This window comes from Chelonia mydas, chromosome 8 (genome assembly GCF_015237465.2).
Source record: "Chelonia mydas isolate rCheMyd1 chromosome 8, rCheMyd1.pri.v2, whole genome shotgun sequence".
In the NCBI taxonomy this organism is placed as follows: domain Eukaryota; kingdom Metazoa; phylum Chordata; order Testudines; family Cheloniidae; genus Chelonia; species Chelonia mydas.
The window spans coordinates 87062737-87076632 of NC_057854.1; the positions used below are offsets into that span (position 1 = coordinate 87062737).

The following is a 13896-nucleotide window of genomic DNA, read 5'->3' on the forward strand; positions in this document are numbered from 1 at the left end:
TTGGGTAGTTTTGATGTGGTAGGGTAGCAATTCTGCCCCTTTCGCACGTTTATTTTTTGAGGAACATTTGGCAACGTACACACATGAGCATGGCAGTGAACTCTGAGAATAGCAAAGTGCTGGAACATTAGTACTACCACACTGACCAGCATGACAGGACCTGGAGTACCATAACTGGTAAGTCATTTCCCTGATTCGGAAAGATGTTCGGGCAGCATCACATGAGATGAGGGAACCAGATTACATCACTGTCTCTATGACCATATACATTTCTAGCTCATCCTTATTCCCCTGCCTTTTTTATCCTTCTGTCTAACCATGCGACGCTTTGCTGTGATGAGGGAGACTGGCTATACACAATGTCTTACCAGCCTGATTGCAGCAGAAGCTTGGCTGGACACAGAGTGGCTAATAAGGTTGTGTGCCATGAGTTGCGCCTGCAGTTTCCCAGAAATTAAACTGTGAGCTTCTGAGACAGAAGCTAAGTTTTCCTATCTTTTGCTGTTCTTTTCTCTTTCCTGTAGTGTTCATTTTTGTTCTCCACCCCCACCCTGCCAGCGTTCATTTGTGCTGAAAAATCAGACTTGAATCACAGAAGCTAAGAGCAACCATTTAGCCTGACCCTCTCTTCTCCTAAAGAATCACATTTGATGTCCTTCAAGAGCTTTTCCCTTTAAAAAGCATTATATACCAGGAGCTCCCACCTCTTACCTGTCTGGTGGAAACAGACAAAGGGCCAAATGAGAACCCGATAAGACAGGGGTTCTCAACCTTTCTCTTTCTGAGGCCCCCCCTGCCAACATGCTATAAAACTCCATGGCCCACCTGTGCCACAACAACTGTTTCCTGCATATAAAAGCCAGGGCCAGCGTTAACGGGTAGCAACCAAGGCAATTGCCTGGGGTCCCACGCCACAGGGGCCCCCATGAAGCTAAGTTTCTCAGGCTTTTGCTTCGGCCCTGGGCTTCAGCCCTGTGCGGCAGGGCTTAGGCTTTCTGCCGTGGGCCCCAGTGAGTCTAAAACTGGTCCTGCTTGGTGGACCGCCTGGAACCTGCTCGCGGCCCCCTAGGGGGCCCCGGACCCCTGGCTGAGAACCACTGCGATAAGAAACATCAGTAAAGAGTTAGGCACAGGAGAAACTGAAATTGATTTTGAATTCACTGCCCACAATAAAGAAGAGAGATACCTCCTCAGGTTTTCAGGAATAGTAGAAGATTTCCCATTAAACTTAAGAAAAGTTATGCACCACCTTTGGGGAAATGAAAGCAATAGCAGACACATCTCACAGTGTGAGCAACCGTACAAGATGGTCTATTTCGGTCTACAGGATAGACAGGCTGTATAAAATCTCCATTATCAGTGGGAAATTTATTCTAGACACAGATACTAGGGGTGACATCCTGGCCCCACTGAAATCAATAGTTTTGCTAAAATAGGATTTTACCCAAGACCTTTTAACTTTGGCAACTCCTGTCTAGCTAATAAAATCATCATTCAAGAACTGGGTGTTTCTGTTTTATGGGAATACTTTCAGCTAGAGATGGGCACAAAATATAACCCCAGAGCTGAATGCCCTTTGATTTTGGGGAAGATTCAGACACATCCAGACCCAAATCCTTTTTTGAACGTGGCTATTTGAGTACAGCTCTACCTAGCACCTATCTACCTGTAGAACTTTACAATCTGATTTTGACAGGTGATGACCACCTGCAGCGCACACTCAAGATTCTTACATAAAACATGACCTTTAAAATGCTATCCAGACTGAATTGTCAGAACACCCCTGTAAAATAGGCAGGCAGGCAAACATATTCCTCACTTTACAGGTGTGGAAAATGAGTGAAAGAGAGGTTGAGTGATTTTCCCAAGGCCCCACAGCGAGTCAGTGTCAGAGTCGACCATGTTATTGAGACAGTGCTGGCACTCTTCAGGAGTCCCTGGCTCTTAGAGCTGTGCTCAGACCATGACACCACTCCACTCTGCTATGCATGGTTTGCACTGAGTTTTTCAATCTCTTCACCCACCTCTAAAAAAAAAAAAACCTCACATGCTAACTAGTGGGTTTGAACAATAAGATGCGTTCACAAAAACGGATACGTTTTACGGACAACACTCAATAAAGGAGGTATTTTCCTTTGATTCACACCTATAATTTCCTTTAACACTGACGGGACTTACACACATCCAGAGGCGTTTGAGCCCTGCTAGATGTTTCGGTTGACTCATGCCCTGGGAGACCTCTGGAAATAACGACTAATGACCCAAACATTACATTGAAAAGATTTGTACCTGAAGTTGACTATTCCACTGGGTGGGGGTACCTACTTGTTAGGATCTGCTCCTTTGAAATATGCATTAACAGTTTCTGTGAATGCTGCTGCTACAGGGAGGGTGTCCTGGGCCCCCATCGTCAAAGGACTGGGTCCCCTAGAAGAGCCTGCAACAGAGGAAAAACTTTCCCTTGTTATGTGCATATAAAACATTACAATTACTCAAAGCCAGTTGTACCAGAGGTGGGGGAATAAAGAATCATTTACTGAAAATAAAAAGTCAAGTCTGGCATTTTGCTTTTATTTGTGAGCAGTAAAAGTCCCCTGGGTGTTCAGAATGGGACTGAATGTGTTTACAGATGGTCATTTACTCTCTGTATAACCACAGTAATTTAAGTTCTTTACTATGAACAGCACGGGAAAGCAGAAACCCACAGGTAGCGGCACACGTCCGTAGGAACGTTGATGCTTAATGAATAAGGCAGTCTTTGCATGACAGTTTGTGCAGTACACTTCTGTGTTCTACAATAGAGAGCTGGGTGATGTTTTAACCAAAACACTCCATCGCCCCACAATTTACAGTAAATCATTTGGCACCGGGTTTTTTTGGAAGGGATGAGGCCCAAGGCCTTCTTTTCGATTTTGTGCCCGATGGGAAGCACAAACCTCTGCATCTATTCCAAGGCAGCACTGGCTCTGCAGTTTCCTTCCCTCTTCCCTTCACCCAAACCGAGCTGTTGCTGTCTGCCACATTCTCTCCTCTATAGGTAGCAGATATCTGTGTCTAAGTTAAATGTTGCTCCAAGCAGCGTTCACATAGACTAAATACCTGCATGCCTTTCTGAGATGGAGGTTTGTACAGGCACTGTTTGCTGGCCCAGCTGCAGCCAGGCTCTCATAGGAACATGGCCAACAGAGGAGGGGTAACCTAGAGCAACAATGGAGGGGTCCAAGCTTCCATGACAATGGGGATTCTTTTCCTTTTGGATCTTGGAGATCTGTGGGAATACTGGGAATGTTTCAAAGAAACTCTGACCCTGATTCAGCAAAACGTTAAGCACATATTTAAGTCCTGCTGAAGACATTGAATAGGGATATGCTTTAGTGCTTTGCTGAATTGGGGCCTTTGACATTCACCTCAAGGAATTTCCAGCGCCTCCCCCACATAGGAAGATACAATTTGGCTTGGGTGATTTGTGAACCTTTCAGCATGGGTAAGCCCACTTACAAGCAAGACTAGTGTAAATTATAGTTTCAGAACGAACCCACGAGAAATTCTGAATTCAATCTGGAATCAGAGAAAACTTGGCAGTTCAGGTTGAGTTTTGGGTTTAAATTAAATTCAGAGTGAAACTCAGGGATGCAAACCCGCAGCAATTAATTCAGGAGAGTCCTATAATTAGAAGAAATGGGAGGGTTGCAGGGATTAAAGTACCAAGATATTTGCTCCAATCATGCACTGCATGTTCTGTAATGGAGAGATTCTATGCAGCTGCCACCATGCATACTCAACATGTACACTAAAATAACTAACCCCTGGGTGTTTGCAGCCATTGATTTTTCCTTTGCTGGCAATGAGCTTGCTTCTGTGTAAGAAATCCTAAATTAGCACCAAAGGGGTAAAAACTGAATAAAGTCACATTAGGGGGAAAGAGTAGATGAATTCAGAATTTGCATATAAATCAAATATGGGCATGTGGGAAATTTACACACTACTTTCCACACTGACAGCTAAAGGAGGTGCCTTGTTTACTGGAAACAACAATAGAAAGGAGTATTCCCAATAACAAGTGCCTTTGGCATCAAATATTGTTTTGGCAAAGATCTAGTTTCTCTCTTAATGGAAATTCTAATAGATTAGAATGATTAATTTCTAGTCATTTACCAATGGCATGACATACTAAAGCTTTGAGACAATAATAATGAATGACTTATACCTTTCATTCATTCTCTGGGAATCTGAATGCATGTTCAAACCTTCAATCCGTATTGTGGTAGACTATGCAAATCAATAGGTTAAGGATGAGCATGGGGATGGGGAACGTAGCATTGGCTTGATTTTCAAAGGTACTGAGCAGTCACAGCTCCCATTAGTTTAATTAGAATTAGAGGTGCTCAGCACATCTCTTAAAAGCAGGCTTTGTATTTTTGTAACTAAAACCAGCCTGTTAAGTTCTCTATCCTGCCCTTCCTGGTCTGGCTAAATCTCTCCCAGAAACAAAAAACAATATGGATTATTTCAAAGGAAAGGCTGTGTTTTAGAGATGGGATTTTAAAATATAGATGTCAAACTATGCCTACCAAACCCTGGGGCTTTTATTTTGCAGTACAAAGTTTGTGCACTGCTGGTATTAACAAATTTTGCAAATGCAGTTCAGTTTATTCGAGCTTCCAAGGCCTTGATGCAATAAAGATGAATGGTTTAGGTCATTCATTCACCTGCTGCAAGTGTAAATGCAGCAGCAAATCTCTGGATGTTTTCAATCCACCCATAACTTACTGAGCAAAGATGCTGAGGTATAGGGATAAAGTGACAAATGGGGGCAGCACTAGATTTAAGCATCCTAATATGGTACAGGTCTGATTATGGTACTGCCACTGAAATGCCTATATCATCTATGTGTGACAACTATCCTTCCTGCTGCATTTTGACTTAGAGTTCTTGAAGAGAGAAAGGATCAAACCCATGCAGAAGCAACAGTAGTAAGGGAAATGCAGATCAGATAGCTGTAGCTTTTAGATCTCTTCCCCATGAAAAGGGCCCAGATATCTAACTATCAGTGAGAACACAAAAAAGGGTGAAGCCCCTTTGCTTGTACAGTGGGTCTGGCCACAGCATGTGTACAGCAAGGGATCAACTGATATATTTATTACTCACTACCCTGGCTTTTCTGAATCTTAAAAATGGTTACACCTCCACAGATTTATTCCAGACTTTGAACTGAAAGGCATATTCATTGTTGAGAAAGATCAGAATGTTGTGACTAAAAATCAACCAAACAAAAAAAGTGGGAGAACAAAGCTGCTTCAAAACTGGAGACTGTGGAGTCTTTGTAAGGCTCAATGCCCTTGTCTATTCAATGGACTGAGTGAGGATATGGAATTTGGGAGAATGGATTATACGCTAGTCTCATGTGGAGCTCTTTTTCTCCTTGTAGGAATAATTTTAGAGTCTGAGTCTGTCCTTCTTGAAGAAAGGTATGTGAAAAGTTTTCAAGGATCTATCAACTGCTTCTAAAATATCATTCATTGTCATATCTAGTCGAGAACCTCTATATAAGCAATCACATTTATACCTTCATTTTGTCTTTTGATTGTCCTTGGATCTGGATGTGAGCAGGGGTTTTCATCATGACCACATTTCTCTCAAACATTTATGATCGACTCCATTTTTTTAACATGGGTTTGATTATATATTTATTTTACACCCCGCCCCACAAATCTGGATATTTATGCAAATCTGACAGTACAACCTGGATCAGAATAGTACAGTAACAGATTAGCATTAAAGGAATAATTAAGTGAATTTTGGATGAAACATCAAATATCTAAGTTTAGACAATATATCTTCAATAAGAAAATATTAAGACATTTTAAACATTCCCCTCTTTCTCATACCCTGTACCTAAGGCACATCACCAGGTAGCTAAGTAACATGCACAAATGACGGTTGCTTATTTTGATTGCTGGGATTTTCCCTTTTAATTTCTAATGTATCTTAAAAGTGTGTAAAAATTAAGGTAGCCAGGCATCTCCTCTTCGACTGGACTTTTGAAGAGGCTCAAGAAAGTGGGTTATTTCAGCAAAAGGTCTGAAATAAAAGATGTTCAATAAATTTGCACCAGATCAACTTGTTTCAGTCTATAGGACAAGCAGAACAGACATTTGGATAATTGGCCCACTTTTTGCTAACCACGCATACATTCACATGCACCATGCAGAAGGACACAAACACACATATGAACACGATTCTTTTAGGATGAGGGCAGAAAACAAGTGCATTCACAGTTTAATGCAAAGGCGCGAGAAGCTCCTTAAATGAATTTACCCAAACTTCAGAGATCCACCATGTAAACCTGAGTCCACAATTAGGTCTAAGTAAAAATCCCCAGCTTTTCCCCTTCTGGACAAGCTAATTCATCCCTAAAAGCAAATATATTCACAAGTATTCAACAAAAGATTTGATTTCCTAAGCACATCATACTGAACTACAGAGTGGCTTTTTCCAATGCAGAGTGAAGAGTGCATGATTGTGTGACAACATGCTATCTAAGAGATGAACAACTGATGCAGAAACTGATTGCTGTGCAGATTAAACAAGCCCTCTTGCACTCTCACAAATTTCACTTCTGCACCTTCATATTCTACTGATGCGCTATTGAAGTCAACAGATGTGTTGTACCTCTCCAGACATCCCTAATACCAGCCCAGCAGGTAACAGACCTGATGAAATCCCTGCAGCTAGATCTAGAGAAAGAGAGTCTGAACAACAGCAGGTACATCAGAGGTGGGCAAACTACAGCCCACGAGCAACATCCGGCCCATGGGACCGTCCTGCCCGGCCCCTGAGTTCCCACCCCCTCCCCCACAGCTTGCCCCTGGCCCCTCCCCCGCAGCGACGCACTCCTGCTGCTCTGAGCAGCATGGTAAGGGCGCGGGGGGCAGTCAGGGAGCAGAGGGTGGTTGGATGGGGCGGAGGTTCGGGGGGGCAGTCAGGGGACGGGGAACAGGGAGGGTTGGGAGTGGGAGTCCCGGGGGGCCTGTCAGGAGGTGGGGGTGTGGATAGGGGTGGGGGCAATAAGATGACAGGGAACACGGGGGTTGGATAGGGGGTGGGAGTCCCAGGGAGCCTGTCAGGAGGCGGGGGTGTGGATAGGGGTCAGGGGGGACAGTCAGGGGACAGGGATCGGGGGGGTTGGATAAGGGGGTGGGGTTCCAGGGGGCAGTTAGGGGCAGAGGTCCCGGGAGGGGGAGGTCAGGGGACAAGGAGCAGGGGGGCTGGATGGGTTGGGGGTTCTGAGGGGGCAGTCGGGGGCGGGAAGTACGGGGGGGGGGAGGATAGGGGTCGGGGGCCAGGCTGTTTGGGGAGGCACAGCCTTCCCTACCCAGCCCTCTGTACAGTTTTGCAACCCTGATGTGGCCCTCGGGCCAAAAAGTTTGCCCACCCCTGAGCTAGATCCTTAAAGCTTAAACCTTTCTTGATCATGAGGAAACATTCCCTAGTTTTCAGCATTCTGCAGACCCAAACACTATTTTGAGCCTGTGACTGAAGAATTCATTTTAAAGGCAGATATTTTATTTCTGATAAAGTAATCTTGTGGGAGGCATCTCCAGCTTCCCTACACTATCACACACACATCTCCAACTTGGCATCTCTGCACTGAGCAACACTTTTGGAACAGAAGGTCACAGGTGAATGTATGAGACCCCATCCTTATCACAGAGAGTAGCTAGCTCTGGAAAGCAGATGGGCTGACACATCATAAGATCCCTTGTACCTGAAGGAAGGAATGTCTACTAATAGCATTTTCTTTTCATAGACAGTACAGGATTTGAAACGAAGAACAAGCAATAAAAAGATAATCTAATTCCCAGATACCTAGGAAGAGAGAGAACTGGGCATTGCATCAATCCACATCATGCTAGGCAAGTATCTGGTATGACATTCACAAAGGCAGCACAGAGAGTTATTTTGTGCTCATGTGAAACAATTAGAATAGGGATGAAACAGGTAGAATAACTGATGGGACACTGAAGGGCTGCAATATGAAGAAGAGTTACGCTTACATTTGGCGGAAGGAAGCCACATCCATATATTCTGATAAATACAGAACAAGGATAGCACTTAATTTTGTATTTCCAAAATCTTAGATTTCAACCGGTAGAAATTATTTAACATCTCTGCATCTCTAATTTTAAATCCCTTATTATTTATTCCAACTTCCAAAGCACAGCTTTTATGTAAACATGTCCCGTAATGTAAACAGTCAAAGTTCTGCTGGAGGAAGAAATGAGACTAGGAAAAAGATTTTTGCGTTGATACTACAGCTGAAGAACTAAACTTCCTGGAAATGAAATTTTGATATCTTTAGAATAGCTTTGGACATGTATAAAATGATAAAGTCTGATAAAAACCAGATTATCTTTGACTTTAAGTACAAATGATGCTTTGTGAATTTGAGAGTAACAGCTACATATTTCTATGTTTGGATCGTCAGCAGTCCCTAAATATAAAAATGATGTAACACTAGTCTCTGACTGATATGCGTTGGTGAACTTGGTGCATTCTCTACCAATTCTCAAAACCAGTTCAGCAGGAGTATCCACAATACAATTTCCCCCAGGCAAGTCCAGTTGTGCTTTATCATTTGTCCATAAAATTGATCACTTGCCTGCTGCAGTTATTTTCCTCATGACACGGTCAATGTCCGACAAAATGTGTGACATGTCTAGCGTAGGGCTGTCAAGGTTCCTTCCCCACTCTGAACTCTAGGGTACAGATGTGGGGACCTGCATGAAAAAACCCCTAAGCTTATTTTTACCAGCTTAGGTTAAAACTTCCCCAAGGTACAAACTATTTTACCTTTTGTCCCTGGACCTTATTGCTGCCACCACCAAGTGTCTAAGAAATAACAGGGAAAGAGCCCAGTTGGAAACATCTTTCCCCCCAAAATCCCCCCAAGCCCTACACCCCCTTTCCTGGGGAAGGCTTGATAAAAAATCCTCACCAATTTGCATAGGTGAACACAGACCCAAATGAACACAGACCCAGGAATCCTTGGGTCTTAAGAACAATGAAAAAGCAATCAGGTTCTTAAAAGAAGAATTTTAATTAAAGTAAAAGAATCACCTCTGTAAAATCAGGATGGTAAATACCTTTCAGGGTAATCAGATTCAAAACATAGAGAATCCCTCTAGGCAAAACCTTAAGTTACAAAAAGATACAAAAACAGGAATATACATTCCATTCAGCACAACTTATTTTATCAGCCATTTAAACAAAACAGAAACTAATGCGATTGCTTACTGACTTTTTACAGGAGTTCTGACCTGCATTCCTGCTCTGGTCCTGGCAAAAGCAACACACACAAAGAGAACCCTTTGTTTCCCCCCACTCCAGCTTTGAAAGTATCTTGTCTCTTCATTGGTCATTTTGGGCAGGTGCCAGCGAGGTTGTCTTAGCTTCTTAACCCTTTACAGGTGAAAGGGTTTTTCCTCTGGCCAGGAGGGATTTAAAGGTGTTTACCATTCCCTTTATATTTATGACAAGGGCCATCTATTACCAACCCTTATGGGCACTCCAGTCCACCTACAAGTTATTCTGCAAGATGACCTTCTGGTCAAAACATTATTGTGATCTTTACTGACAATATCCAACATGCTTTGATCCTTATCTTTATTCTATTAGCAGCCTGCACACTGATATAGCACTTTCTACCACCACCCACTCTACTGCTTTTATTGTTCCCTTTTTAGAGAGAGCTTTGGATAACAAAGGTGCAGAGACCCAACAGTGAATCAACAAAAACATTTTAATTTTAGGCAGTAGTGGCCACCAGAGGGTTGTAGAATGTGGATGCTGTTATTTTGTTATACTTTATGTTCATGCAAACACCCAGCAGGGAACAATTCACTTATTGTTCAAGTTGACACAGGACCCAGGATAAATCAAGAGTACTAATAGAGGAACTCTTACTCTGTTTGAAATCAGAAAATTTAGCCCAGGTCCCTCAAAACTGGAGCAGTGACAACAGCAGTAAGTTGTAAAACCTCATAGAAGAATAATAGCCAGGTGGGTGCAAACGTCCCCACTATATTTATACAAATATGATACACCGTTGAAATATATTATCAGGCATCTTCTCAAGCCTGGGGTAAATATTAGATTGTTCCAAAGATTCGGACACTTGATAATAAAGAAAGCATACTGTTGGTAGGGACACAATTCTTTTTTCTGTTTTTAGAGAAGCTAGCTCTAAAGTCTAATTCTTTGGAGGTTAAGTAAGATGCCGGCATTCAATTGTGTATATGGGAGCTCAAAATAGCAGATACTGTTCAGAATCAGAAACATCAAAAATATCTTGACAGGAAAAGAGGGACTAAGGCTCTCTAACCACCAAGAAGCAGAAGATATGCAATTGTTATCCCTTGAAGAAGAACAATCTGCACTTGGGAAGCAACATACTGGTAATTAATGGCATAAGGATTTTTTGAGTAATTTATCTGACCATCTATTTTAGTAATTCAATTAATGCGTATGCCAAGAAGGGTATAACCAAGCCACCAAACCTTCAGTGATCAACCACACCAAAAATTAAATAGGGGTAAGGTTTTGCACATTTTTAAGACTTTGGTGCTGAGGGTTTACATACATACAGTGGAAACTAGTGTGTGTTGATTTGTTAGATAATGGGTTAAGTAGCATGTAGATTCTGCTCAGGCAACAGATCCTAGAGCAGGGGTGGGCAAACTTTTTGGCCCGAGGGCCACATCGGGGTTGCAAAACTGTACAGAGGTCCAGGTAGGGAAGGCTGTGCCTTCCCAAACAGCCTGGCCCCTGACCCCTATCTGCCCCCACCCACTTCCCACCCCCTAACAGCCCCCCTCAGAACCCCCAACCCATCCAACCCCCCCCCCGCTCCTTGTCCCCTGACCCTAACTGCCCCCTGGGACCCCACTGCCTATCCAAGCCCCCGCTGCTCCCTGTCTGTCCTGACCCCTGTCCACACCCCCACCCCAACAGCCCCCCCACAGGACTCCCACCCTCTATCCAACCACCCTTTGCTCCTTGTCCCCTGACCGCCCTCTCCCGGGACCCCCCCCACCCCTGACCCCCAGGATCCCACCCCATTATCCAACCCCCCCTGCTCCCTGACTGCCCCCCAACTCCTATCCACACCCCTGCCCCCTGACAGACCCTCCCGGGACTCCCACCTCCTCTCCAACGCCCCCGCTCCCTGTTCCCTGATTGCCCCGACCCCTATCCACACCCCCACTTCCTGACAGGCCCCCTGGGACTCCCACTTCCAACCCTCCCTGTTCCTCGTCCCTTGACTGCCTCCCCAGAATCTCCGCCCCATCCAACCGCCCTCTGCTCCCTGACTGCCCCCTAGAACCCCCGCCCCCTTACCATGCTGCTCAGAACAGCAGGAGTGCATCACTGTGGGGGAGGGGCCAGGGGTGAGCCTCCCCAGCAGGGAGCTCAGGGGCCGGGCAGGATGGTCCTGCGGGCTGGATGTGTCCCACGGGCCATAGTTTGCCCACCTCTGTCCTAGAGGCATTAGTAAATTGCAGTGCAGGAGGAGATTATATAATCACATACTATAATTAACGAGAACTGCTTTCCACATAAACTCTGCAATAGGAGTCTCTGACATTTACTTGAGCAGACTGGACGATAGTCAGGATAGTTGGGGAACAATGTACTTGTTGTGGCAGAGCTCTGACCTTGTCCCCATGGGTCCCGCGCTTCCAGGTGGTTTATGCTAGCTTCAGAGGCTCACTATGACCCTCCACGTAGCCCTTCTCTCTCTAGGGACAGGGATACAGTCTACTGAGCCCTTTTCATCATAAGCCAGCAATGGAGGTTGGTGAGAGAATTCCCACAGTCTCTGTTGCTCCTACGACCTCATGCCAAAACAGTTTAGCCTTTTGTCCTGACAGGGGCCTGTTTTCCCGTCCCAGGAGATGTTTCTGTAGTGGTGGGTTGCGGGGAACCCAGGCCTGCCCTCTACTCCGGGTTCCGGCCCAGGGACCCTAATGGTAGCAGCTGTTGGCAGCCAACCTTTTACTGCCAGAGTTGCTACATTTCCCTGGGCCGCTTCCCCACAGCTCTTCTGTTTCTTCCTTCTTCACCCTTACCTTAGGGCTCCCTTACTAATGACTTGAGGGTGTCTTCATTAACCAGCCCTTCAGCCACACTTCCTCTCCTCTGGCTCCCTGACTCCTCTCTGCCTGACTGGAGTGAGCCCTTTTATATGATCAGAGGGGCCTTAATTAGAGTCAGGTGGTCATATTAGCTTAATGGCCTCACCTGACTCTTTGCAGGTTAATTGGAGTCAGGCGTTCTCATTAGTCTGGAGCAGCCCCTGCTCTGGTCAGTCAGGGAACAGAAAACTGTTAATCCAGTGGCCAGTATAACTCCCTTCTGCTACACCCAACTGGCCGGGGTCTATCACATCATAGAGGATGTTCTTCCTAGTGTGGTTAGAAGAACCAAAAGTCGCTTTGTTTATCTAAAGGAATCTAAGTGAGTCACACCATGCCATAGGTAAATCCAGGTTGCAGAAAGCATGTATGTGTTTCTTTTATGGACAGGAGGGATACTTTGGTCCTCCTTCACTGATAATCTTCTCTATCAACCAACTGTTGGCACACCTCAGTTGTTTAATCATTCCAGGTTATATATTGCATTCTGTATACATCTATAAGAGACTAAAGTGCGGAGACATACATAATTACCTTAATAGGTAGACAGTGTATGTCTTTTCTTTTTCTAAACTTTATTCTCCAGAGAAGATGCATTTTCCTTAAAGGTGAAACAAAGCCTTTTAGCTGCCAAGTTCTCTGTCCCTGCACTCAGGGACCTCATCTACTGTAGATGGAGGCACAGAGAATCCTCAAATTGGGTCTTGTCACAAGTCACTTGTCACAAAATAGTTGGAAACATTTTCCTGCTTTAGGGGCTCAATCCTGCAATCCCTTATGCATATGAATTGTCCCTTTAAAGGAGTACTGCTCGTTCCTGTTACTATTTGCTGGACTGGGCCCTCAACAGTGTTCCCAAACATTTGGTTTAAAAATCAGGGTGGACTGAGCAGGGAAGCCCAGATTTTAAAAATACATAGGCATTGCTGTACTCATTGTTGCAACACCTAACTGATTTAGGAGCCTAAATCTCATTTTCAAAAATGGTTAGGCACTTAAGAGGTCAAATCCCATTGACTGCATCTAAATTAGGCTAGGGTCCTGGGTCTGAAACCAAATCAGAACGAGGACTCAGGTTTGATGGTGCCAAAATCTCATGAGGTGTTTTCCCAAGATTTCAGCCAACCTCACGAGATTTCCACACAGTTTTATGAGTTTATGAGACTTTACTCATCTTGAAGAGTGAAAGTCACATAAAAATCAGCTCCTCTCATATTTCCACAATTATCTGCTCAATACTCTTCAGAACAACAGTCCCCTTTTTTGAATTCAAGTGCATCTGAACAGGAACAAGAAAATAAGTTCCATCAGATTTTAGATTCACAGAATGGGTTTAGGATTCAAGGTTCTTATTTTGGATTATTTTAAAAGTTACTAGTTTGTATACAAATCTATAAGATTTTTCTGTTAATGACTTGAGATACCTAACAGCTTTTATGTAAGAAGGTTCAAATTTAATGATGCTCTAACTTATTTTTTCAGCACTAACATCAGTCATGCACTCATGTACTGGGGGCTAACGGGAAGGCCGAGCTAATATACGTACTGTGGCGTCCCTTACAGAGATTTTAATTGTTGCTTCAGGGTCCACATTTTATAAACTTTTCATTTTGGCAGGATGATCTGACAATGAAGATGAAAAATCTCCATTTTTAGTAGGACTTCATAGCATTACGTTTAATTTCTTGTCATAGATTCC

General features: G+C 44.1%; 1 protein-coding gene across 4 annotated transcripts in view; it reads right to left on the bottom strand.

The window, feature by feature from the left end:
- SGIP1 (SH3GL interacting endocytic adaptor 1) overlaps positions 1-13896 on the bottom strand; it is a 182017-nt gene that overhangs the window by 18636 nt on the left and 149485 nt on the right. For all 4 annotated transcript variants that reach the window (XM_043520892.1, XM_037907616.2, XM_007063421.3 and 1 more), the window contains one exon: positions 2326-2437. In XM_043520892.1, the coding sequence (XP_043376827.1) occupies positions 2326-2437 (112 nt within the window). The remainder of the gene's footprint in view (positions 1-2325; positions 2438-13896) is intronic.